Source organism: Dendrobates tinctorius, unplaced genomic scaffold (assembly GCF_039654945.1).
Source record: "Dendrobates tinctorius isolate UK_male_01 unplaced genomic scaffold, ASM3965494v1 ptg000215l, whole genome shotgun sequence".
Taxonomy (NCBI): domain Eukaryota; kingdom Metazoa; phylum Chordata; class Amphibia; order Anura; family Dendrobatidae; genus Dendrobates; species Dendrobates tinctorius.
In genome coordinates, this window is record NW_027361882.1 from 1,604,133 (window position 1) to 1,628,496 (window position 24,364).

Here is a 24,364-nt window from a genome sequence, read left to right on the forward strand (position 1 = left end):
TATACAGCAGGTCTTGTAGGGTGTTCTCAATATATGCCTGGCCTTGTGGAGTGTCCCTCGTACATGGGAGGTCTTGTGGGGTGTTCCCGGTATAAGTCAGGTCTTGTGGGGTGTTCCCAGTATACGGCAGGACTTGTTGGGTGTTCCCGGTGTACGGAGGGTCTTGTGGAGGCCTTGTGGGGTGTTCCCAATATATAGAAGGTCTTGTAGGGTGTTCTCAGTATATGTCTGGTCTTGTGGGGTGTTCCTCGTACATGGGAGGTCTTGTGGGGTGTTCCCGGTATACGTCAGGTCTTGTGGGTTGTTCCCATTATACGTCAGGTCTTGTGGGGTGTTGCCAGTAGGTGGCAGGTCTTGTGGGGTGTTGCCAGTAGGTGGCAGGTCTTGTGGCGTGTTGCCAGTAGGTGGCAGGTCTTGTGGGGTGTTGCCAGTATACAGCAGGTCTTGTGGGGTGTTCTCAGCATCCGTCCGGTCTTGTGGGGTGTTGCCAGTAGGCGGCAGGTCTTGTGGGGTGTTCTCGGCATACGTCCGGTCTTGTGGGGTGTTCGCAGTATATGGCATTTCTTGTGTGGTGTTCCCAGTGTACGGCATTTCCTGTGGGGTGTTCCCAGTATACGGGAGATCTTGTGGGGTGCTGTCAATATAACAGGCATTTTTGATGAAAGTCAGGAGCAATGCTGTCTGACAACTTGCCGTGTAGCCACAAGGTACACAATACTTTGAGGGTTTGGCTGATGGGAGTACATGTATTCAGCAGATGTAGAACTCCATGTAACGTGTTTGGAAATCTTTGTCTCAGCTGCAGCATTTGGCTGGCAGGTGTCGGCCACATTTTCATGCTCCGTTTCGCCTTCCCATATCTCTTCTGAGATCCCGGTAACCTGACGCACACGTAGGATACCCAGCCGTTGCGTTAAGTGCGCAGCCCAGACATGTCTGCACACCGCCATTACATCTGTAGCCGCGTACAGACACAATCGTCTCTTCATTTGCATTGTACTTATTAGCGAGACATTGAGTCTATCGCTCTGTCTGATGCGCTGCGCTGGTTTTATTGCCTACTGTCTGATTTCTATACAAATGGGACAAACATAAGCACTTATGGAGGAGAGAAAAATGGCAGAACCCTTTTAGGTAAAAGATTTTAAATCACCGACACAGAATTCTGATGTTTTCTCTCTTTGATTTAAAAATGTGAAGTCTTTATTTCGGATATTAATGCACTTCTCTGTCACGCGCTATTCGTCAGCCGCGGGAAAATTAGCTTAAAATCCTGGGGATGTTTTTGGACTTTATGACCTAAATTCATCACACGGAGACTTTTTTAACTTTTTATTTTTAAGCTAAATTTGCTTTCACCATAAAATGCAAAGTAATGGGAGGAAAATCGGATGAAGGCGAGGGTAAAGGAACGCAAGCAGAAAAAGCTAATGATGGGTCGCTACTGGCCGCGGTGCATCGAGAGGGACTTGCGTGAAGATTGGTGGATTCTCCTAGAAGTTCTTTTGTCATTAAGGATTATAAATTAGCTTTTCCTTCTTTCATGTATCGAGTTCAATCATCAGAGTTAATTAAATGTCATCACCATCATTGTAGGAGCCAAATAACAAGGGAAATGAAGAGTAGGCATCCATGTCTATATCCGGATGGGTCAGATTAGTATGACTCGTGAGCCACTATGACCACAAATGGGATGAGTTTGAGAAAGACCCATGTGTCATTATGGTGAATTTGATGTGATATATCCTTAGATCTCTGCAATCGATGGGAATCTGAAGCTTGGAGCGTCCACTGATCAGCAGAACAATCAGATCCAGCTACGGAAAATGATGACCGGATAAACATTTGTATGGCATGGTCTACTGGTTCCATTGGGTAGTGATGACCGTTGGGGTGATTTTTCTGGAAATCCTGGCTAGTGATGCATCTAAGAAGGACACCACAATCTGGGAGACTTCTCCATCCTTCACTTACCTATTGGGTGACCGTACACAGAAGACTAAATTTGCCCAAAACTGCCAATGGCTAACGTGTATGGAGGTCTCCAGGCTTTCCCGACAGATGACGTTGTGGGAGACAAGGATGCCCTCTGCTGAACTTCGGTGGAGATCCTTTAGATTATATTCCATAGCATTCATACAGCCACACAGGGGCCCAAGAGGTAAAGGGGCCACAACCACCTCCAAAGCAGCTTCTGTCCATACATATAGGGGTGTATTATAATAAGGTACTGGATTGTAAAGGGTCCAAATACAGTTCTTGCACAGGAGTATCTTCTATCTGTGCTCATCCCTGGTCTATCCAACAGTTATTTAATGTGTATAGGGACTTTTAAAAAAATTACTAAAGGAGTAGAAATGCATCTACAAATGTCCTTAAAGTTTCCAATTTATGTCCATAATTTGCATGCATGGCTTATAAGTCTCCTCACTCTGACATTCCAGGCTTGGCTTGTCACTTTCCACAAGAAGAAACGTTACCCCTTAGATCCCAGTCCTAGCCTCTCATTTAGCCAAATCAGATCTCCTACTTTGCACTGATTTGGACCAATACCCGGGAAGCATCGTGTCTGAAAATATCCTAAGTCATATTGGAAGACTCGTTAAAAGGTAGCTAAATTTGGCACAAATTCATTCCAGCCCCCCCCCCCCACTCCACCCTGGTGTATTTTTGAGCATGACAAAGTTTTGGCGCAATTTCTGTGACAAAATGCAAAAACATTTGTAGACAAGAAAAAAAGCCCAATTTTGACTTTGCGCCAAATTCATGGATCGCGTGCAATATCTTGATTAATTTCGGGCAAAAAGCGGAAACTAAAAGATGAATCTGGGCCGTACAGGTTAAACATCTCCTGACAAAAGTATCCCAAAGCGCGGTCATCTTGCAGGTATGTGTGGAGACAGGAGGAAAGTTAAAGGAGATATTCCGAACTTTGTTAAGAACAAAAATTGTGCCTAAGCAGTAACAGGCTGATAGTTGCTACTTACCTGCCTGTTGTCACCGGCGCCATTCATACCTGGCACAGAACTGCGCTTGCCAGCGATTCAGCTGCCTCTGATAACGTCACGTCAACAGAGTGGAAGCTCCTTTTCTGCCCTGCTCTGACAAAGCGGTGAGACGTCTTACTTCATTCTGATTGACAGTCGGCTCCCTCAGTTAGGAAACGGGAGTCTGTGTGACAATCAGAATGATGTCAAAAGTCCCGCCCATTCAAAAGAGCAGAGCGGAAAAGAATCTGCCGTTCTGTCGACGTGACATCCGTAGAGGTAGCTGAATTGCCGGCATGAGCAGTCTGTGACCGATGTGTATCGGGCATGAAGGCGCCGTGCACAACAGGCAGGTAGGTAGCAACTCCCTGCCTGTTAGTGCTTAGGCACAATTTTGGTATTTTGCAAAGTCCCGGATGAAAGGACACAAGTATTCCGTGATGGCAGCTCGATTTGATATTTTGCTAATTTTTCCTCAATGGGACCCAGCTACGAGGACTCAGAGAATGGGGACACTAGAGGAACATTTCTGGATCTTCCCTGTCTCTCCAGCATAGAGGCATTGACGCCTACCCATTGCATTCACATCCAGGCTTATACTTCTGTCTACCTATTTTTCAGGTGATTGGCACTGTGCCGTAGCTGCCGGCACCAGTCATAGTCGGAGTGCCACTATGCAGACAAAACCTTTTAAGGGCTGCTCACTAATCGCTGCCATGTCTTCATTTTTTGGTATAATTATGGTCTCGGCAGTCGGATTTATTGATTTTAAAACAATAGTTTCACCTATTTTCTAATGAATGAGGATTCCACTTAACATTTGCAAGAAAGGAAGCCATGTTTGCTTCTTCTTGTCTTCTAAGGCCAAAAAACGCAGAACATGGGATACATTGGCTGAAACAAGTGACATATTGACCTTCTGTCCAAGCCTTTGAGGGCACATCCCACGTTTCTCCACTTGAAGATTCTTTCACCGTTGATCGGTTCTTAGACTTTCCCAATGCACCGACATATAACGAGTCAGATACATTGATTGATGGAGCCACGTAGGAAAGTGAGAATGTTCCAATGACACGAATCCTAATGGAAGTTCTTGTTACAGGTTAATACTTCAATTCTAGATCTTTCTTCATCACCTTCATTGGTTTCAAGCTCCATAATAAAGGGTTTGGCTCAGTGAAGTGTGGGGACAACCTGGTATTAGATTGGGAAGAAATTCGAGAGACAATAGCTGGGATTCCGGGTCAATTATTTTCTAGCGCTGTGTCCTGTTGAGGTGATGCCTTCTATGGAAGTAATATAATACTAAACTCAAAAATGGGTCCTCAGGAGCTTTTTAGTTGTTTTTACTCTTCAAAATGTTGTATTAAGCTTTTAGAACTTAGTTGCTAGGGTTGAATATTGACGCTAAAAGCAAAATTGGAACTCATGTGGCCATTCCCCAGAGATATCGGCATTGGGGTCATCGGGGCTGGAAGACACTGCAAGGACTGGTGATCACTACAACCCACCACTGCCTTTGAAAATCTTTTGGCCACTTAGGTTGTGGGCACACGTTGGGTTTTTGCTGCGTTTTGAGTGCAGATGTGTCACAAAACTTGAAGGGTTTCCTGAGGTTATCAGAGTGAATGAGAACCCTGAAGTGTCAGGCAAACACGGGTAGATTTTTTTTTTAAAAGAACTGCGCTATTCTGCTACCTTATACTCTGCAGATCTTCTGCCTAAAGATCCAAGTGGAAAGTCCTCATGTCAAAAAATTCTAAAACCCAAAATAGGAGTTGTGTCAAGAAGTGGATAGATCATGTTTCACATAATATTTGATAACAGCATCATCCTCTCTGATGCTGCCCGGCCCTGGAGGACCGATCTTTGCAATGTTGACATAGACGAGATGAGTCTGGAGTATACCCGTCAGCTTAGTATTTAGGTCACGTTTCAGCAGACGGCTGTCACTGCCAGGTTGCACATGAACCCTGTGTAGCATCCGCAAAGAACCAACTTTCCATCCACGCGGGGTCAGGTTAGATCCTTCTGGACTTCGCGGATGAGTTCGGAGCTGTCATCCCTCCATAGCCCCAGGGTAAATAATTGTGTTATGACAGAGTATAAAATACTTATTAGTCCTGGCGATGAATGTGGACAAAACGCGCTCTACGGTCTCATTTCTACCATTGTGCATGGCGGAGAGACAATAAATCCGGGAAGCTGGGGCTTCGTGGTAATTAGAAGGACAACGGGATAATTATGGTGATAGCAGTCAGAAGGGAGAGCGCAAGCTTTTCATTAGACACCTAAGCCATTCAAACAATCCTACAGTGAAGGAAATGTCAGCGGATGGGAGGAAAAAAGAAACAAAGTAGCAATAAATAATGTAACCATACATCGATGATACAAACAATGGCGGATAACGTGTAATAGCAAAGTGGGAGCTCGGGAGATACAACAAATACCAGACAGAACATTAAAAGCTCACACTAATAGGTTAAATCCTCATGCTCGAAGTCATCAGGGCCTGGACTGGACCAAAAAAAGGGTCCAGTGATATCTGGCATTAGGATGTTAACAGGTGATCCTGTAAGCAGATACTGTTTGATGCTCTGCAGGTCCTGACACCTTTCTATCATAGCTGTGATGCTCTGCGTGTCCTGATACTTTCTATCATAGCTGTGATATTCTGCGTGTCCTGACATCTTTCTATCATAGCTGTGATGCTCTGTGTGTGCTAACACCTTTTCTATCATAGCTCTGATGCTCTGCATGTCCTGACACCTTTCTATCATAGCTGTGATGCTCTGCGTGTCCTGACATCTTTCTATCATAGCTGTGATGCTCTGTGTGTCCTGACACCTTTCTATCATAGCTGTGATGCTCTGTGTGTGCTAACACCTTTTCTATCATAGCTGTGATGCTCTGCATGTCCTGACACCTTTCTATCATAGCTGTGATGCTCTGCGTGTCCTGACATCTTTCTATCATAGCTGTGATGCTCTGTGTGTCCTGACACCTTTCTATCATAACTGTGATGCTCTGCAGGTCCTGACACCTTTCTATCATAGTTGTGATGCTCTGCGTGGCCTGATACTTTCTATCATAGCTGTGATATTCTGCGTGTCCTGACATCTTTCTATCATAGCTGTGATGCTTTGTGTGTGCTGACACCTTTTCTATCATAGCTGTGATGCTCTGCATGTCCTGACACCTGTCTTACATAGCTGTGATGCTCTGCGTGTCCTGATACTTTCTATCATAGCTGTGATGATCTGCGTGTCCTGATACTTTCTATCATAACTGTGATGCTCTGCATGTCCTGATACTTTTCTATCATAGCTGAGGCTCTGTGTGTCCTGACTCCTTTTTATCATAGCTGTGATGCTCTGGGTGTCCTGATACCTTTCTATCATAGCTGTGATGCTCTGCGTGTCCTAATAATTTCTATCATAGCTGTGATGCTCCCAATGTCCTAATACTATCTATCATAGCTGTGATGCTGTGTGTCCTGACACCTTTCTATCATAGCTGAGATGCTCTGCGTGTCCTGATACTTTCTATCATAGCTGTGATGCTCTGAATGTCCTGATACTTTTCTATCATAGCTGTGATGCTCTGCGTGTCCTGATACTTTCTATCATAGCTGTAATACTCTGCGTGTCCTGACTCCTTTCTATCATAGCTATGATTCTGTGTGCGCTGACTCCTTTATATCATAGCTGTGATGCTCTGTGTGTCCCGACACCTTTCTATCATAGCTGTCTTGCTTTGTGTGTCCTGATATTTTCTATCATAGCTGTGGAGGAGGGTTACTGTGAGAAGGCCACTGCCCCAATAATATGTATTACACACTGATCAGACCCTCAACAAGGGGAGCAGAAGTGGAGCTGACAGAGGCTCAGGTAATGTCAGCTATGTTAACATTAAATACACCAGCCCATCAGAAAGTATCACAAGAAAAGAGCTGGATACTGCATCTTCAAATGTTGATTAGATACAGCAGTTAGACAGAGGCAATATCACACATATTAGGCTCAGGGATTAGATACACAGCTCAGCAGTCAGTATCACACAGGATAGGATTAGATACACAGCTCGGCAGTCAGTATCACACAGGATAGGATTAGATACACGGCACAGCAGTCAGTATCACACAGGATAGGATTGGATACACAGCTCAGCAGTCAGTATCACACGGGAGAGGATTAGATACACAGCTCAGCAGTCAGTATCACACAGTATAGGATTAGATACATGGCTCAGCAGTCAGTATCACACAGGATAGGATTAGATACACGGCTCAGCAGTCAGTATCACACAGGATAGGATTAGATACATGGCTCAGCAGTCAGTATCACACAGGATAGGATTACATACACGGCTCAGCAGTCAGTATCACACAGGATAGGATTAGATACACGGCACAGCAGTCAGTATCACAGAGGAGAGGATTAGATACACGGCTCAGCAGACAGTATCACACAGGATAGGATTAGATACACGGCTCAGCAATCAGTATCACACAGGATAGGATTAGATACACAGCTCAGCAGTCAGTATCACGCAGGAGAGGATTAGATACACGGCTCAGCAGTCAGCATCACACAGGATACACGGCTCATCAGTCAGTATCACACAGGAGAGGATTAGATACACGGCTCAGCAGTCAGTATCACACAAGATAGGATTAGATACACGGTTCAGCAGTCAGTATAACACAGGAGAGGATTAGATACACAGCTCAGCAGTCAGTATCACACAGGATAGGATTAGATACACGGCTCAGCAGTCAGTATCACACAGGAGAGGATTAGATACACGGCTCAGCAGTCAGTATCACACAGGATAGGATTAGATACACGGCTCAGCAGTCAGTATCACACAGGATAGGATTAGATACACGGCTCAGCAGTCAGTATCACACAAGATAGGATTGGATACACGGCTCAGCAGTCAGTATCACAGGAGAGAGGATTAGATACACAGCTCAGTAGTCAGTATCACACAGGATAGGAATAGATACACAGCTCAGCAGTCAGTATCACACAGGATAGGATTAGATACACGGCTCAGCAGTCAGTATCACACAGGAGAGGATTAGATACAGGGCTCAGCAGTCAGTATCACAAGAGAGAGGATTAGATACACAGCTCAGCAGGCAGTATCACACAGGAGAGGATTAGATACACAGCTCAGCAGTCAGTATCACACAGGATAGGATTAGATACACGGCTCAGCAGTCAGTATCACACAGGAGAGGATTAGATACACGGCTCAGCAGTCAGTATCACACAGGATAGGATTAGATACACAGCTCAGCAGTCAGTATCACACAGGATAGGATTAGATACACGGCTCAGCAGTCAGTATCACACAGGATAGGATTAGATACACGGCTCAGCAGTCAGTATCACACAGGAGAGGATTAGATACACGGCTCAGCAGTCAGTATCACACAGGATAGGATTCGATACAAGGCTCAGCAGTCAGTATCACACAGGATAGGATTCGATACAGTGCTCAGCAGTCAGTATCACACGAGAGAGGATTAGATACACAGCTCAGCAGTCAGTATCACACAGGATAGGATTAGATACACAGCTCAGCAGTCAGTATCACACAGGATAGGATTAGATACACGGCTCAGCAGTCAGTATCACACAGGATAGGATTAGATACACGGCTCAGCAGTCAGTATCACACAGGATAGGATTAGATACACAGCTCAGCAGTCAGTATCACACAGGATAGGATTAGATACACGGCTCAGCAGTCAGTATCACACAGGAGAGGATTAGATACACAGCTCAGCAGTCAGTATCACACATGATAGGATTAGATACACGGCTCAGCAGTCAGTATCACAGGATAGGATTAGATACACGGCTCAGCAGTCAGTATCACACAGGATAGAATTCGATACAGTGCTCAGCAGTCAGTACCACACAGGATAGGATTAGATACACAGCTCAGCAGTCAGTATCACACAGGATAGGATTAGATACACGGCTCAGCAGTCAGTATCACACAGGAGAGGATTAGATACACAGCTCAACAGTCAGTATCACACAGGATAGGATTAGACACACAGCTCAGCAGTCAGTATCACACAGGATAGGATTAGATACACGGCTCAGCAGTCAGTATCACACAGGATAGGATTAGATACACGGCTCAGCATTCAGTATGACACAGGATAGGATTAGATACACGGCTCAGCAGTCAGTATCACACAGGAGAGGATTAGATACAGGGCTCAGCAGTCAGTATCACACGAGAGAGGATTAGATACACAGCTCAGCAGGCAGTATCACACAGGAGAGGATTAGATACACAGCTCAGCAGTCAGTATCACACAGGAGAGGATTAGATACACGGCTCAGCAGTCAGTATCACACAGGATAGGATTAGATACACGGCTCAGCAGTCAGTATCACACAGGATAGGATTAGATACAGGGCTCAGCAGTCAGTATCACACGAGAGAGGATTAGATACACAGCTAAGCAGTCAGTATCACACAGGATAGGATTAGATACACGGCTCAGCAGTCAGTATCACACAGGAGAGGCTTAGATACACGGCTCAGCAGTCAGTATCACACAGGATAGGATTAGATACAGGGCTCAGCAGTCAGTATCACACGAGAGAGGATTAGATACACAGCTCAGCAGTATCACACAGGATAGGATTAGATACACAGCTCAGCAGTCAGTATCACACAGGAGAGGATTAGATACACGGCTCAGCAGTCAGTATCACACAGGATAGGATTAGATACACGGCTCAGCAGTCAGTATCACACAGGAGAGGATTAGATACACGGCTCAGCAGTCAGTGTCACACAGGAGAGGATTAGATACACGGCTCAGCAGTCAGTATCACACAGGATAGGATTAGATACAAGGCTCAGCAGTCCGTATCACACAGGATAGGATTAGATACAGGGCTCAGCAGTCAGTATCACACGAGAGAGGATTAGATACACAGCTCAGCAGTCAGTATCACACAGGATAGGATTAGATACACGACTCAGCAGTCAGTATCACACAGAATATGATTAGATACACGGCTCAGCAGTCAGTATCACACAGGAGAGGATTAGATACAGGGCTCAGCAGTCAGTATCACACGAGAGGATTAGATACACAGCTAAGCAGTCAGTATCACACAGGATAGGATTAGATACACAGCTCAGCAGTCAGTATCACACAGGAGAGGATTAGATACACGGCTCAGCAGTCAGTGTCACACAGGAGAGGATTAGCTACACGGCTCAGCAGTCAGTACCACACTGGATAGGATTAGATACACAGCTCAGCAGTCAGTAACACACAGGAGAGGATTAGATACATGGCTCAGCAGTCAGTATCACACAGGATAGGATTAGATACCCGGCTCAGCAGTCAATATCACACAGGAGAGGATTAGATACACAGCTCAGCAGTCAGTATCACACAGGAGAGGATTAGATACACAGCTCAGCAGTCAGTATCACACAGGAGAGGATTAGATACACAGCTCAGCAGTCAGTATCACACAGGAGAGGATTAGATACACAGCTCAGCAGTCAGTATCACACAGGAGAGGATTAGATACACAGCTCAGCAGTCAGTATCACACAGGAGAGGATTAGATACACTGCTCTGCAGTCAGTATCACACAGGATAGGATTAGGTACACGGCTCAGCAGTCAGTATCACACAGGATAGGATTAGATACACGGCTCAGCAGTCAGTATCACACAGGATAGGTTTAGATACACGGCTCAGCAGTCAGTATCACCTATGTACATGTAGTGGTGGAGGTTTGGGTTAGTGGTGGCAGCTCCTCCGCCCGCTGTGCACTACATGGCGCTTATTCCGGTGATTGCCCGGTGTGGTGCCTGCGCCCGTCCTGCTCACAGTTTGTCCTCTCTGGCAGTAGCAGTCTGTGGCGCCCGGTGATCGGCGCTGCTGACAGTCTCCGACTTGTGATCTTTTCACCTTCACATTTTCTTCTGTGCATTATATTTAATTAGATATAATGTTACGACATCTGAAAACAGCGGCAGAAACCTGTCCCGGCTGCAGTGTGAGCAGTGACCACTGCCAGGATCAGTCCGGGAACCTACAGGGCCACCCTCACTGTGCCAGCCGTCCGTCATTACTGTGGCAAAGGATCAGAGTGATAATGGGCACCAGGGGGATGATGGTGATAACAGTGATGAAGATGATTATGGAAACGATGATATTGGTGATGAGGATGATGGTGATGATGATGATGATGTGCATATTGCCTCTTCAGAGAAGAAGAGGACTAGATTAACTCTATAGTGCCACCTGTTGGAAGCAGGAATCCTGCAAGTCACCATCACCTTTTGTCGAGCCTTGCAATATAACTTTGGATAAAAGCCAAACCACAACCTCAGATGGCGCACACCTTGTTTCAGGTAGTACTGCCCCTCATCAGTGCAAAGCGTGAGATCTGATTTGGCTCTAGGTGAGAGTCTCTGGACTGAGGTCTAAGGGGCAGTGATGATGATGAGCAGGATAGAGGTGATGATAAAAGTGATGAAGATGCTGATGATGTTGGGAGTGGTGATGATAAGGATGATGGTGGTTGTGATGACAGAAATGGTGACGATTGTGACAATGGCGGAGTGAAGAATGATGCGGAGGGTGATGATTATGGGGCCATTAGTCGTGGATGTGATGATGGTAGTAGTAGTGATTTGGTGACTGATTTGTGGTACACCTCCTCAGTAACAGCCAGTACAGGAGCTCCTCCATCATGTCACTCTTCTGTACCCAGTGATCCCATCTCCTACCTGCACACAGCGCTGCTCACCACCTCCTCCGTCCCCCCATAGCTCCATGCACTACAGGCCTCCAAGTTCGGTTCATCCTGAGCTGCCTGGTGCATGAGTAACATGCTAGAACCACAGACACGGTGCATGAAGGTATATGGAGCATTAGTGTGACATCCCAATGGGTACATGATGGCGGCCAGTAGTAGTCACCCAGGACCACCCACACTGGAAAATGGCTCCTAGTACTGGATATTCATCTCCCACGTGGGGCACAGACAAGGGGGGTCCAACAGCCCCCAGATACATCACTGTCCATTCTGTCCCCCGCACTGTAAGAAGGTTCAGATCTGTGCTGTTCTCCTGCTGTGGTCCTTTTTTTTTTCATCTGTGACATGAACAGAGCAATCTCCATCCGATCAGTGCCTAAAACTTCCATGAAGAGTTCTGTCCTGGGGAGAGGAGGTGTCCTGGGGGAAGAGTAGGAGTCCTGGGGGAAGAGTAGGAGTCCTGGGGGAAGAGTAGGAGTCCTGGGGGAAGAGACGTGTCCTGGGGGAAGAGTAGGAGTCCTGGGGGAAGAGTAGGAGTCCTGGGGGAAGTGTAGGTGTTCTGGAGGAAGTGTAGGTGTTCTGGAGGAAGTGTAGGTGTCCTGGGGGAAGAGTAGGAGTCCTGGGGGAAGTGTAGGTGTTCTGGAGGAAGTGTAGGTGTTCTGGAGGAAGAGTAGGTGTCCTGGGGGAAGAGGAGGTGTCCTCGGGGGAAGAGGAGGTGTCCTCGGGGGAAGAGGAGGTGTCCTGGGGGAAGAGGAGGTGTCCTCGGGGGAAGAGGAGGTGTCCTCGGGGGAAGAGGAGGTGTCCTCGGGGGAGAAGAGGTGTCCTGGGGGAAGTGTAGGTGTTCTGGAGAAAGAGGAGGTGTCCTGGGGAAAGAGGAGGTGTCCTGGAAGAGAGGCGTCCTGGGGGAAGAGGTGTGTCCTGGGGGAAGAGTAGGAGTCCTGGGGGAAGAGTAGGAGTCCTGGGGGGGAAGAGTAGGAGTCCTGGGGAAAGAGTAGGAGTCCTGGGGAAAGAGTAGGAGTCCTGGGGAAAGAGTAGGAGTCCTGGGGAAAGAGTAGGAGTCCTGGGGAAAGAGTAGGAGTCCTGGGGAAAGAGTAGGAGTCCTGGGGAAAGAGTAGGAGTCCTCGGGGGAAGTGTAGGTGTTCTGGAGGAAGAGTAGGTGTCCTGGGGGAAGAGGAGGTGTCCTCGGGGGAAGAGGAGGTGACCTGGAGGAGAAGAGGTGTCCTGGGGGAAGTGTAGGTGTTCTGGAGGAAGAGGAGGTGTCCTGGGGAAAGAGGAGGTGTCCTGGGGGAAAAGGAGGTGTCCTGGGGGAAGAGGAGGTGTCCTGGGGGAAGAGGAGGTGTCCTGGGGGAAGAGGAGGTGTCCTGGGGGAAGAGGAGGTGTCCTGGGGGAAGAGGAGGTGTCCTGGGGGAAGAGGAGGTGTCCCGGGGGAAGAGAGGTGTCCCGGGGGAAGAGGAGGTGTCCCGGGGGAAGAGGAGGTGTCCCGGGGGAAGAGAGGTGTCCCGGGGGAAGAGGAGTCCTGGGGGAAGAGTAGGAGTCCTGGGGGAAGAGGAGGTGTCCTTGGGAGAAGAGGAGGTGTCCTGGAGGAGAAGAGGTGTCCTGGGGAAGTGTAGGTGTTCTGGAGGAAGAGGAGGTGTCCTGGGGAAAGAGGAGGTGTCCTGGGGAAAGAGGAGGTGTGCTGGAAGAGAGGTGTCCTGGGGAAGAGAGGAGTCCTGGGGGGAAGAGTAGGAGTCCTGAGGGGGAAGAGTAGGAGTCCTGGGGGAAGATTAGGAGTCCTGGAGGAGGAGAGGTGTCCTGGAGGAGAAGAGGTGTTCTGGAGGAGAAGAGGTGTCCTGGAGGAGAAGAGGTGTCCTGGGGGAAGTGTAGGTGTTCTGGTGGAAGAGGAGGTGTCCTGGGAGAAGAGGAGGTGTCCTGGAGGAAGAGGAGGAGTCCTGGGGGAAGAGTAGGAGTCCTGGGGGAAGAGTAGGAGTCCTCAGGGAAGAGAGATGTGCTCGGGGAAGAGAGATGTGCTCGGGGAAGAGAGATGTCCTCGGGGAAGAGAGATGTCTTCGGGGAAGAGAGATGTCTTCGGGGAAGAGAGATGTCTTCGGGGAAGAGAGATGTCTTCGGGGAAGAGAGATGTCTTCGGGGAAGAGAGATGTCCTCGAGGAAGAGAGGTGTCCTGGGGGAAGAGTAGGTGTCCTGGGGGAAGAGTAGGAGTTCTGGGGGAAGAGTAGGAGTCCTGGGGGAGGAGAGGTGTCCTGGGGGGCAGAATATACAGCAAGAATGAGATCCACAGGAATCTGCTCTGGATACGGGGATCTGCTCTGATCATGTGACCAGCTGTCATCTGTCTGTAATGGAACCAGTATTAGAAAAAAATCCAAATCTGCTGCAAATGGTGCAAACATTGATGGAAGTGAGACAGAAACCACCGTTCCTGTCCTGGGAGGGATCTGTCTTCACTTTTATTCTTGAGCTCTGTTCACATGTCCTGTAATCATCTGTTAGAACAGATCCATGAGCACTCCGGGGATAAAAAGTGTGTCCGGCTGAAAAAAAAGTGATTTCAAAAGGATCCATATTTATCACCGCGCCGCCCAGAACCCTAATAAAGATGGATCTGTTACACACGGAACACAATGTGTCCACATACAAGTGGATCCCTGACCTCACACCGTGCCGGCCCTCAGCGCTGCAAACGGGAACCAAAGGATCTACCAGAGACGGATCCGTTCATTATCTGTGTGATTTTTTTCCATTTGAAACTGATCTTTGAAGCAAAAAACGGAAAGAAAAATGGATCCGTCTCCGGTAGACACTTTGGTTCCCGTTTGCAGCGCTGAGGGCCGGCACGGTGCGAGGTCGGGGATCCGCTTACAATTGGATCCGCTCATGTCCCGTTGTAACGGATTTGTCTTTATTAGGGCTCTGGGTGGCGCGGTGTTAAAAAAAATGGATCTGTTGATGTAGAAATCATTGTTAAAAAAATAAGGAAAAAGAGAAAAAGAAAAAGAAGAGCAGACTACACTATGTGTATATATATATGTAGCCGATGGAAAAGGCGACATTGTGAGAGATCAGCGGCTCCAGCACTGGATCGCCAGCAGGATCCCAGATTGGGCGCCGTTCACACGCGCAGTAATCAGCAGAACGGATCCAGCACGATCCGGGGGCAGGAAAGGTGCAGACAAAACTTATGTCCGGGGGAAGAAAAAAACTAAAAACTGATCCGTTTTTAACCTTGAAGTCGGTGGAACTCGGATCCGTTCTTTGCTTCCAGGATCAGTCTGAAACGGACGGACAATGAATGGATCCGTTATCCACAGATTCCAGGTTACGGATCCAGGTGTGATCAGTTGTTTAAAAATGGACCAAAAAGTTTTGTCTGCGCAACATTGTCCCCGGATCCCTGGTAACGGACGATCACTGACCATGTGGACGAGGCCTAAGGGCCGACTGGGGATCTGGGGATCTCCTGGCTCACATTCTCTGCTGTCTGGATCCAGTATTGGAAAAGAACAAACATAAAACGATCCACTGCACACGGAGCAATGCGAGAGGAGCCGTCTGCGGTTACTCCGAGATCCTGGACACAATGGATCTGTTCTAATAATGGATCCGTCTTTAGTGTTTTGTTCTAATAACGGATCCGTTTCTGTAGATTTCTTTGTGAAAGCTGTACAGACTATACCGGGCTGTCAGGTGCGTTACCGCACCGTCACTCTGTCTCTCCTGACTGTCCTGTCTCTCTCTCCGCAGGTTCCGGCAGCGGCCACCGGGGGGCGCCTGACTCCAGCGGACCCGGCAGGACGCGTTCCTGACGCCTCGCAGCGCCGCTCCACCTGTTATGTCCCAGATCTGGCCCCTGCCCGACAATTACCTGCAATTCCACCGGAGCCGAGACCTAGGATGAGGCGACCCCTGCTGCTGCCGCCTGTGGCCCCCCGACCCCCGCCGCTGCCGCCTGTGGCCCCCCGACCCCCGCTGCTGCCGCTCCTCCTCCTCCTCCTCCTCCGCCCGGCCGCCGGCAGCCCGGAGCTCGGCGCCTGCACCACGCGTGTGCAGGGGGAATTCTACGGCCACTTCTCGTCGCTGTCGCTCTTCCCGCTGAACGAGTCGCTGTGCGCCTGGATCGTGCAGAACCCGGACCCGCGGCGCTACACGCTCTACGTGAAGGTGTCCAAGCCGGCCGCCGGCATCTGCGAGCAGCAGCGGATCCGCACCGCGCAGTTCGACTCCTTCCTGGAGTCCACGCGGACCTACCTGGGGCTGGAGAGCTTCGACGACGTCCTGCAGCTGTGCGACAGCTCCGTGCGCTTCTCCTTCCTGCAGTCCAACAAGCAGTTCCTGCAGATGCGCCAGAGCCCCGCCCCCGAGGAACTGCCGCAGGAGCCGCGGGGGAGGGACGCCCGGCCGCAGGACACCGACTTCTCGCTGGAGTACCTGGTCCTGGGGAACCGCAGCCCCCGGAAAGCCGCGTGTCAGATGCTGTGTAAGTGGCTGCACACCTGTCTGACCAGCAGCAGCAGCCTCCACCCGTGCGGCATCATGCAGACCCCCTGCTCCTGCCACGACGGGGACGTCCAGAGCGCCACAGACCCCCCGGGGGCCCCCAGGAAGAGGGGCGACTGCCTGAAGGACGAGAACTGCGGGAGCGGCCACGTCCACGGTAAGAGACACGGAGCCGAGGAGGCGCAGATACGGATGGAGCAGAGCTGAGAGTGTCACAGTGCAGGGTCAGACGGAGCAGAGCTGAGTGTGTCATCAGTGCAGGGTCAGAGGGAGCAGAGCTGAGTGTGTCATCAGTGCAGGGTCAGACGGAGCAGAGCTGAGTGTGTCATCAGTGCAGGGTCAGAGGGAGCAGAGCTGAGTGTGTCATCAGTGCAGGGTCAGACGGAGCAGAGCTGAGTGTGTCATCAGTGCAGGGTCAGAGGGAGCAGAGCTGAGTGTGTCATCAGTGCAGGGTCAGACGGAGCAGAGCTGAGTGTGTCATCAGTGCAGGGTCAGACGGAGCAGAGCTGAGAGTGTCACAGTGCAGGGTCAGAGGGAGCGGAGCTGAGTGTGTCATCAGTGCAGGGTCAGAGGGAGCAGAGCTGAGTGTGTCATCAGTGCAGGGTCAGAGGGAGCAGAGCTGAGAGTGTCACAGTGCAGGGTCAGACGGAGCAGAGCTGAGTGTGTCATCAGTGCAGGGTCAGACGGAGCAGAGCTGAGAGTGTCACAGTGCAGGGTCAGAGGGAGCGGAGCTGAGTGTGTCATCAGTGCAGGGTCAGAGGGAGCAGAGCTGAGTGTGTCATCAGTGCAGGGTCAGAGGGAGCAGAGCTGAGTGTGTCATCAGTGCAGGGTCAGAGGGAGCGGAGCTGAGAGTGTCATCAGTGCAGGGTCAGAGGGAGCAGAGCTGAGTGTGTCATCAGTGCAGGGTCAGAGGGAGCAGAGCTGAGTGTGTCATCAGTGCAGGGTCAGAGGGAGCAGAGCTGAGTGTGTCACAGTGCAGGGTCAGAGGGAGCAGAGCTGAGTGTGTCATCAGTGCAGGGTCAGAGGGAGCAGAGCTGAGTGTGTCATCAGTGCAGGGTCAGAGGGAGCGGAGCTGAGAGTGTCATCAGTGCAGGGTCAGAGGGAGCGGAGCTGAGTGTGTCATCAGTGCAGGGTCAGAGGGAGCAGAGCTGAGAGTGTCATCAGTGCAGGGTCAGAGGGAGCAGAGCTGAGTGTGTCATCAGTGCAGGGTCAGAGGGAGCAGAGCTGAGTGTGTCATCAGTGCAGGGTCAGAGGGAGCAGAGCTGAGTGTGTCATCAGTGCAGGGTCAGAGGGAGCAGAGCTGAGTGTGTCATCAGTGCAGGGTCAGAGGGAGCAGAGCTGAGTGTGTCATCAGTGCAGGGTCAGAGGGAGCAGAGCTGAGTGTGTCATCAGTGCAGGGTCAGAGGGAGCAGAGCTGAGTGTGTCATCAGTGCAGGGTCAGACGGAGCAGAGCTGAGTGTGTCATCAGTGCAGGGTCAGAGGGAGCAGAGCTGAGTGTGTCATCAGTGCAGGGTCAGAGGGAGCGGAGCTGAGTGTGTCATCAGTGCAGGGTCAGACGGAGCAGAGCTGAGTGTGTCATCAGTGCAGGGTCAGACGGAGCAGAGCTGAGAGTGTCACAGTGCAGGGTCAGAGGGAGCGGAGCTGAGTGTGTCATCAGTGCAGGGTCAGAGGGAGCAGAGCTGAGTGTGTCATCAGTGCAGGGTCAGAGGGAGCAGAGCTGAGAGTGTCACAGTGCAGGGTCAGACGGAGCAGAGCTGAGTGTCATCAGTGCAGGGTCAGACGGAGCAGAGCTGAGAGTGTCACAGTGCAGGGTCAGAGGGAGCGGAGCTGAGTGTGTCATCAGTGCAGGGTCAGAGGGAGCAGAGCTGAGTGTGTCATCAGTGCAGGGTCAGAGGGAGCAGAGCTGAGTGTGTCATCAGTGCAGGGTCAGAGGGAGCGGAGCTGAGAGTGTCATCAGTGCAGGGTCAGAGGGAGCAGAGCTGAGTGTCATCAGTGCAGGGTCAGACGGAGCAGAGCTGAGTGTGTCATCAGTGCAGGGTCAGACGGAGCAGAGCTGAGTGTGTCATCAGTGCAGGGTCAGAGGGAGCAGAGCTGAGTGTGTCATCAGTGCAGGGTCAGACGGAGCGGAGCTGAGTGTGTCACAGTGCAGGGTCAGACGGAGCAGAGCTGAGTGTGTCATCAGTGCAGGGTCAGAGGGAGCAGAGCTGAGAGTGTCACAGTGCAGGGTCAGACGGAGCGGAGCTGAGAGTGTCACAGTGCAGGGTCAGACGGAGCGGAGCTGAGTGTGTCATCAGTGCAGGGTCAGACGGAGCAGAGCTGAGTGTGTCATCAGTGCAGGGTCAGAGGGAGCAGAGCTGAGTGTGTCATCAGTGCAGGGTCAGACGGAGCGGAGCTGAGTGTGTCACAGTGCAGGGTCAGACGGAGCAGAGCTGAGTGTGTCATCAGTGCAGGGTCAGAGGGAGCAGAGCTGAGTGTGTCATCATTGCAGGGTCAGAGGGAGCGGAGCTGAGTGTGTCATCAGTGCAGGGTCAGACGGAGCAGAGCTGAGTGTGTCATCAGTGCAGGGTCAGACAGAGCAGAGCTGAGAGTGTCACAGTGCAGGGTCAGATGGAGCAGAGCTGAGAGTGTCACAGTGCAGGGTCAGACGGAGCAGAGCTGAGTGTGTCATCTGGGGCAGAGCAGGATCAAATGGAGCAGAGCTGAGTGTGTCATCTGGGGCAGAGCAGGATCAGATGGAGCAGAGCTTGTCAGACAGATTGAGCCCAGCCGAGTGTGTTGTATAGGGATGTAGCAGAGCTGAGCTTGTCATATAGGGATGGAGCAGAGCTGAGCTTGTCATATAGGGATGTAGCAGGGCTGAGCTTGTCATATAGGGATGTAGCAGGGCTGAGCTTGTCATATAGGGATGGAGCAGTGCTGAGCTTGTCATATAGGGATGGAGCAGGGCTGAGCTTGTCATCCGGGACAGAGCTGAGTGTGTCATCAGTGCAGGGTCAGATGGAGCAGAGCTGAGTGTGTAATCTGGGGCAGAGCAGGATCAGATGGAGCAGAGCTTGTCAGACAGATTGAGCCCAGCCAAGTGTGTTGTATAGGGATGTAGCAGGGCTGAGCTTGTCATATAGGGATGGAGCAGAGACAGATGGACCAGAGCGGAGTTTGTCGTCTGACACAGAGCAGGGCGATGTCACAATGTCCTGTCTGTAGTAACCCATGCAGGTGGAGCAGAGCTGAGTGTGTCATCTGGGGCAGAGCAGGATCAGATGTAGCAGAGCTTGTCAGACAGACGAGTGTATCATATAGGGCTGCAGTAGAGCTCAGTTTGTCATCAGTGCAGGGTCAGATGGAGCAAAGCTGGTCATATTATACACAGATGTAGCAGAGCTAAGTTTGTCATCTGGCACAGTGCAGGGTGAGATCACAATGTGCTGTCTGTAGTAACCCATGTAGATGGAGTAGGGCTGAGTTTGTCATCAGGCTCAATGTGTAGAATGTGTTATCTGCAGTCTTACATATGAATGTAGAAGAGCTGAGTTTGTCATTGGACAGAATGTGATACAATATCGCAATGTGTTATCTGTGGGGGTTGATATATGAACGTAGCAGAGCTTAAAATGTCTTTTGGCATAGTGCCGGGTCGTATGTAACAGAGCTGAGCTTGTCCTCCAGCACAGTGTAGGGTAAAGTCAAGATGTTTGCTATTACATATGGATGTAGTAGAGCTGAGCTTGTCACCGGCATCATGTAAAGAAACGTGTATTGTCTGTAGTATTACATATGGATGTAGCAGAGCTGAACTTGTATTCAGGCACAGTGCAGAGCCCGATGACAAACTCAGCTCTGCTACAACTCTATGCAATACTACAGATCATGATATCACACTGAGCTTGTCTGTGGTTTTACGTGTGAATATAGCAGAGCTGAACTTGTTATTCAGCACACTGTAACACATCGCTATATATATTGCTAGCTGTGGTTTTACAATTAAATTAGAGTTGAGCTTGTAATGTGGCACATTGTAATATGAGCATGCAATGTTCTGTCTATCTGTACAATTAGATCCTGATGGAGCAGAGTGGAGTTTGTCATCGGGCCCGATGCATGCTCATATCACAGTGTGTTATTACTAATGATGAATACAGATGTAGCAGTGCTGACTGACACTTCACACAATGTGCAATCTGCAGTGTAGCAGACGAATGAAGCAGAGCTGAGTGTGTCACTTCTAATGCAATGTGAATCTGTAATATTACATATGTAGCAAAGCTGGGGTTAACATCAGCACAGTGGGTGACAATATTATAATGTCTTCTCTGTGGTGTTACATATGAGTTTGTCATGTGGACAGTGCAGGCCGGTGAGATCACAACTACTGATGTAGTAGTAAGGGGTTTGTCATTTGGAACAGTTTGTAGCAGCACTACAATAAATATCACATTTGGCATAACGGATGTAGCAGAGCTGTGTTTGTCATTTAGTGCCATGTGTGACAATATTGCATTGTATTATCTATAGTTTTACATATGAATGTAGCAGAGCTGGATTTGTCGTTTGGCACAACGCATGGAGATATCACAATAATCTTCTCTGTCGCGTATTGCACACGGACGTAGCAGAGCTGGTGTAACACTCGGCACGATGTCTAGCAATAGTCACTACAATGGCGTCACCATCGATGTGCTGCACGGTTTCCATTAAGAATAAGGAGAGCAGTGCTGAGTTTGTTATTTTGTACGACTCCTACATCTCTACACATCGTGGCTGAGTTTATCTGACAATTTTTTTTGTTCACATTTATTTTTTTCCTTTGAGCCAAACCATTGCGGTATCGCAACGTGTAAATGTGGATGTAGCAGAGCCGAGTTTGTGACACAACGTACTGTGATGTCACAATGTGTTTAGTGGCCCATGTAAATGAAGGCGTGCTGACTACGGGCAGTGATGTAGTGTGGTGTCATAACAGCAATGTCTATCCTGTAATGTTACATAGGACTGCAGGTGACATCTACTACATTATCTGTGCTCAGAGAGTTATCACTGTGCTATCTGTGGTATTACATAGGACTGCAGGTGACATCTACTACATTATCTTTACTCAGTTATCACTGTGTTATCTATGGTGTTACATAGGACTGCAGGTGACATCTACTACATTATCTGTGCTCAGAGAGTTATCACTGTGCTATCTGTGGTATTACATAGGACTGCAGGTGACATCTACTACATTATCTTTACTCAGTTATCACTGTGTTATCTATGGTGTTACATAGGACTGCAGGTGACATCTACTACATTATCTGTACTCAAAGTTATCACTGTGTTATCTGTGGTATTACATAGGACTGCAGGTGACATCTACTACATTATCTTTACTCAGTTATCACTGTGTTATCTGTGGTGTTACATAGGACTGCAGGTGACATCTACTACATTATCTGTGCTCAGAGAGTTATCACTGTGCTATCTGTGGTATTACATAGGACTGCAGGTGACATCTACTACATTATCTTTACTCAGTTATCACTGTGTTATCTATGGTGTTACATAGGACTGCAGGTGACATCTACTACATTATCTGTACTCAAAGTTATCACTGTGTTATCTGTGGTATTACATAGTACTGCAGGTGACATCTACTACATTATCTTTACTCAGTTATCACTGTGTTATCTGTGGTGTTACATAGGACTGCAGGTGACATCTACTACATTATCTTTACTCAGTTATCACTGTGTTATCTATGGTGTTACATAGGACTGCAGGTGACATCTACTACATTATCTGTACTCAAAGTTATCACTGTGTTATCTGTGGTATTACATAGGACTGCAGGTGACATCTACTACATTATCTTTACTCAGTTATCACTGTGTTATCTATGGTGTTACATAGGACTGCAGGTGACATCTACTACATTATCTGTACTCAAAGTTATCACTGTGTTATCTGTGGTGTTACATAGGACTGCAGGTGACATCTACTACATTATCTGTACTCAGAGAGTTATCACTGTGTTATCTGTGGTGTTACATAGGACTGCATGTGACATCTACTACATTATCTGTACTCAGAGTTATCACTGTGTTATCTGTGGTGTTACATAGGACTGCAGGTGACATCTACTACATTATCTTTACTCAGTTATCACTGTGTTATCTATGGTGTTACATAGGACTGCAGGTGACATCTACTACATTATCTGTACTCAAAGTTATCACTGTTATCTGTGCTGTTACATAGGACTGCAGGTGACATCTACTACATTATCTGTACTCAGAGAGTTATCACTGTGTTATCTGTGGTGTTACATAGGACTGCAGGTGACATCTACTACATTATCTGTACTCAGAAAGTTATCACTGTGCTATCTGTGGTGTTACATAGGACTGCAGGTGACATCTACTCCATTATCTGTATATATAGAGTTATCACTGTGTTATCTGTGGTGTTACATAGGATTGCTGGTGACATCTACTACATTATCTGTACTCAGAAAGTTATCACTGTGCTATCTGTGGTGTTACATAGGACTGCAGGTGACATCTACTACATTATCTTTACTCAGTTATCACTGTGTTATCTATGGTGTTACATAGGACTGCAGGTGACATCTACTACATTATCTGTACTCAAAGTTATCACTGTTATCTGTGGTGTTACATAGGACTGCAGGTGACATCTACTACATTATCTGTACTCAGAGAGTTATCACTGTGTTATCTGTGGTGTTACATAGGACTGCAGGTGACATCTACTCCATTATCTGTATATATAGAGTTATCACTGTGCTATCTGTGGTGTTACATAGGACTGCAGGTAACATCTACTACATTATCTTTACTCAGTTATCACTGTGTTATCTATGGTGTTACATAGGACTGCAGGTGACATCTACTACATTATCTGTACTCAAAGTTATCACTGTGTTATCTGTGGTGTTACATAGGACTGCAGGTGACATCTACTACATTATCTGTACTCAGAGAGTTATCACTGTGTTATCTGTGGTGTTACATAGGACTGCATGTGACATCTACTACATTATCTGTACTCAGAGAGTTATCACTGTGTTATATGTGGTGTTACATAGGACTGCAGGTGACATCTACTCCATTATCTGTATATATAGAGTTATCACTGTGTTATCTGTGGTGTTACATAGGACTGCAGGTGACATCTACTACATTATCTGTACTCAGAAAGTTATCACTGTGTTATCTGTGCTGTTACATAGGACTGCAGGTGGCATCTACTCCATTATCTGTATATATAGAGTTATCACTATGTTATCTGTGGTGTTACATAGCCACCACGAAGACACCACCGCCAAGACACCATCACCGAGACGCCACCAATGACACGCCACCACCGCCGAGACGCCACCGCCAAGACACCGTCACAGAGACATCACCAATGACACACCACCAACGACAAGCCACCAACGACATGCCACCACCGCCGAGACGCCATCTCGTCATCGCGTCTCGGCGGTGACATCTACTACATTATCTGTGCTCAGAGAGTTATCACTGTGCTATCTGTGGTGTTACATAGGACTGCAGGTGACATCTACTACATTATCTTTACTCAGTTATCACTGTGTTATCTATGGTGTTACATAGGACTGCAGGTGACATCTACTACATTATCTGTACTCAAAGTTATCACTGTGGTGTTACATGGTGATGGTCTCGGCGGTGGTGGCGTGTTGTTGGTGGCGTGTCATTGGTGGTGTCTCGGTGATGGTGTCTTCGTGGTGGCGTGGCGTCTCGGCGTTGGTGGCGTCTTGTTGGTGGCGTGTCATTGGTGGCGTCTCGGTGATGGTGTCTTGGCGGTGGTGTCTTCGTGGTGGCGTGGCGTCTCGGCGGTGGTGGCGTGTTGTTGTGGAGTGTCATTGGTGGCGTCACGGTGATGGTGTCTTGGCGGTGGTGTCTTCGTGGTGGCGTGGCGTCTCGGTGGTGGTGGCGTGTTGTTGGTGGCGTGTCATTGGTGGCGTCTTTGTGATGGTGTCTTGGCGGTGGTGTCTTCGTGGTGGCGTGGCGTCTCGGCGGTGGTGGCGTGTTG

General features: G+C 48.7%; 1 protein-coding gene across 6 annotated transcripts in view; it reads left to right on the forward strand.

Annotated features, from left to right (window-relative positions):
- The window catches only part of ADGRB1 (adhesion G protein-coupled receptor B1), a 758,475-nt gene that overhangs the window by 221,388 nt on the left and 512,723 nt on the right, over window positions 1-24,364 (forward strand). For all 6 annotated transcript variants that reach the window (XM_073555047.1, XM_073555046.1, XM_073555048.1 and 3 more), the window contains exon 2: window positions 15,551-16,460. In XM_073555047.1, coding sequence (XP_073411148.1) covers window positions 15,701-16,460 — 760 coding nt within the window. In that variant the 5' untranslated portion in view covers window positions 15,551-15,700. The remainder of the gene's footprint in view (window positions 1-15,550; window positions 16,461-24,364) is intronic.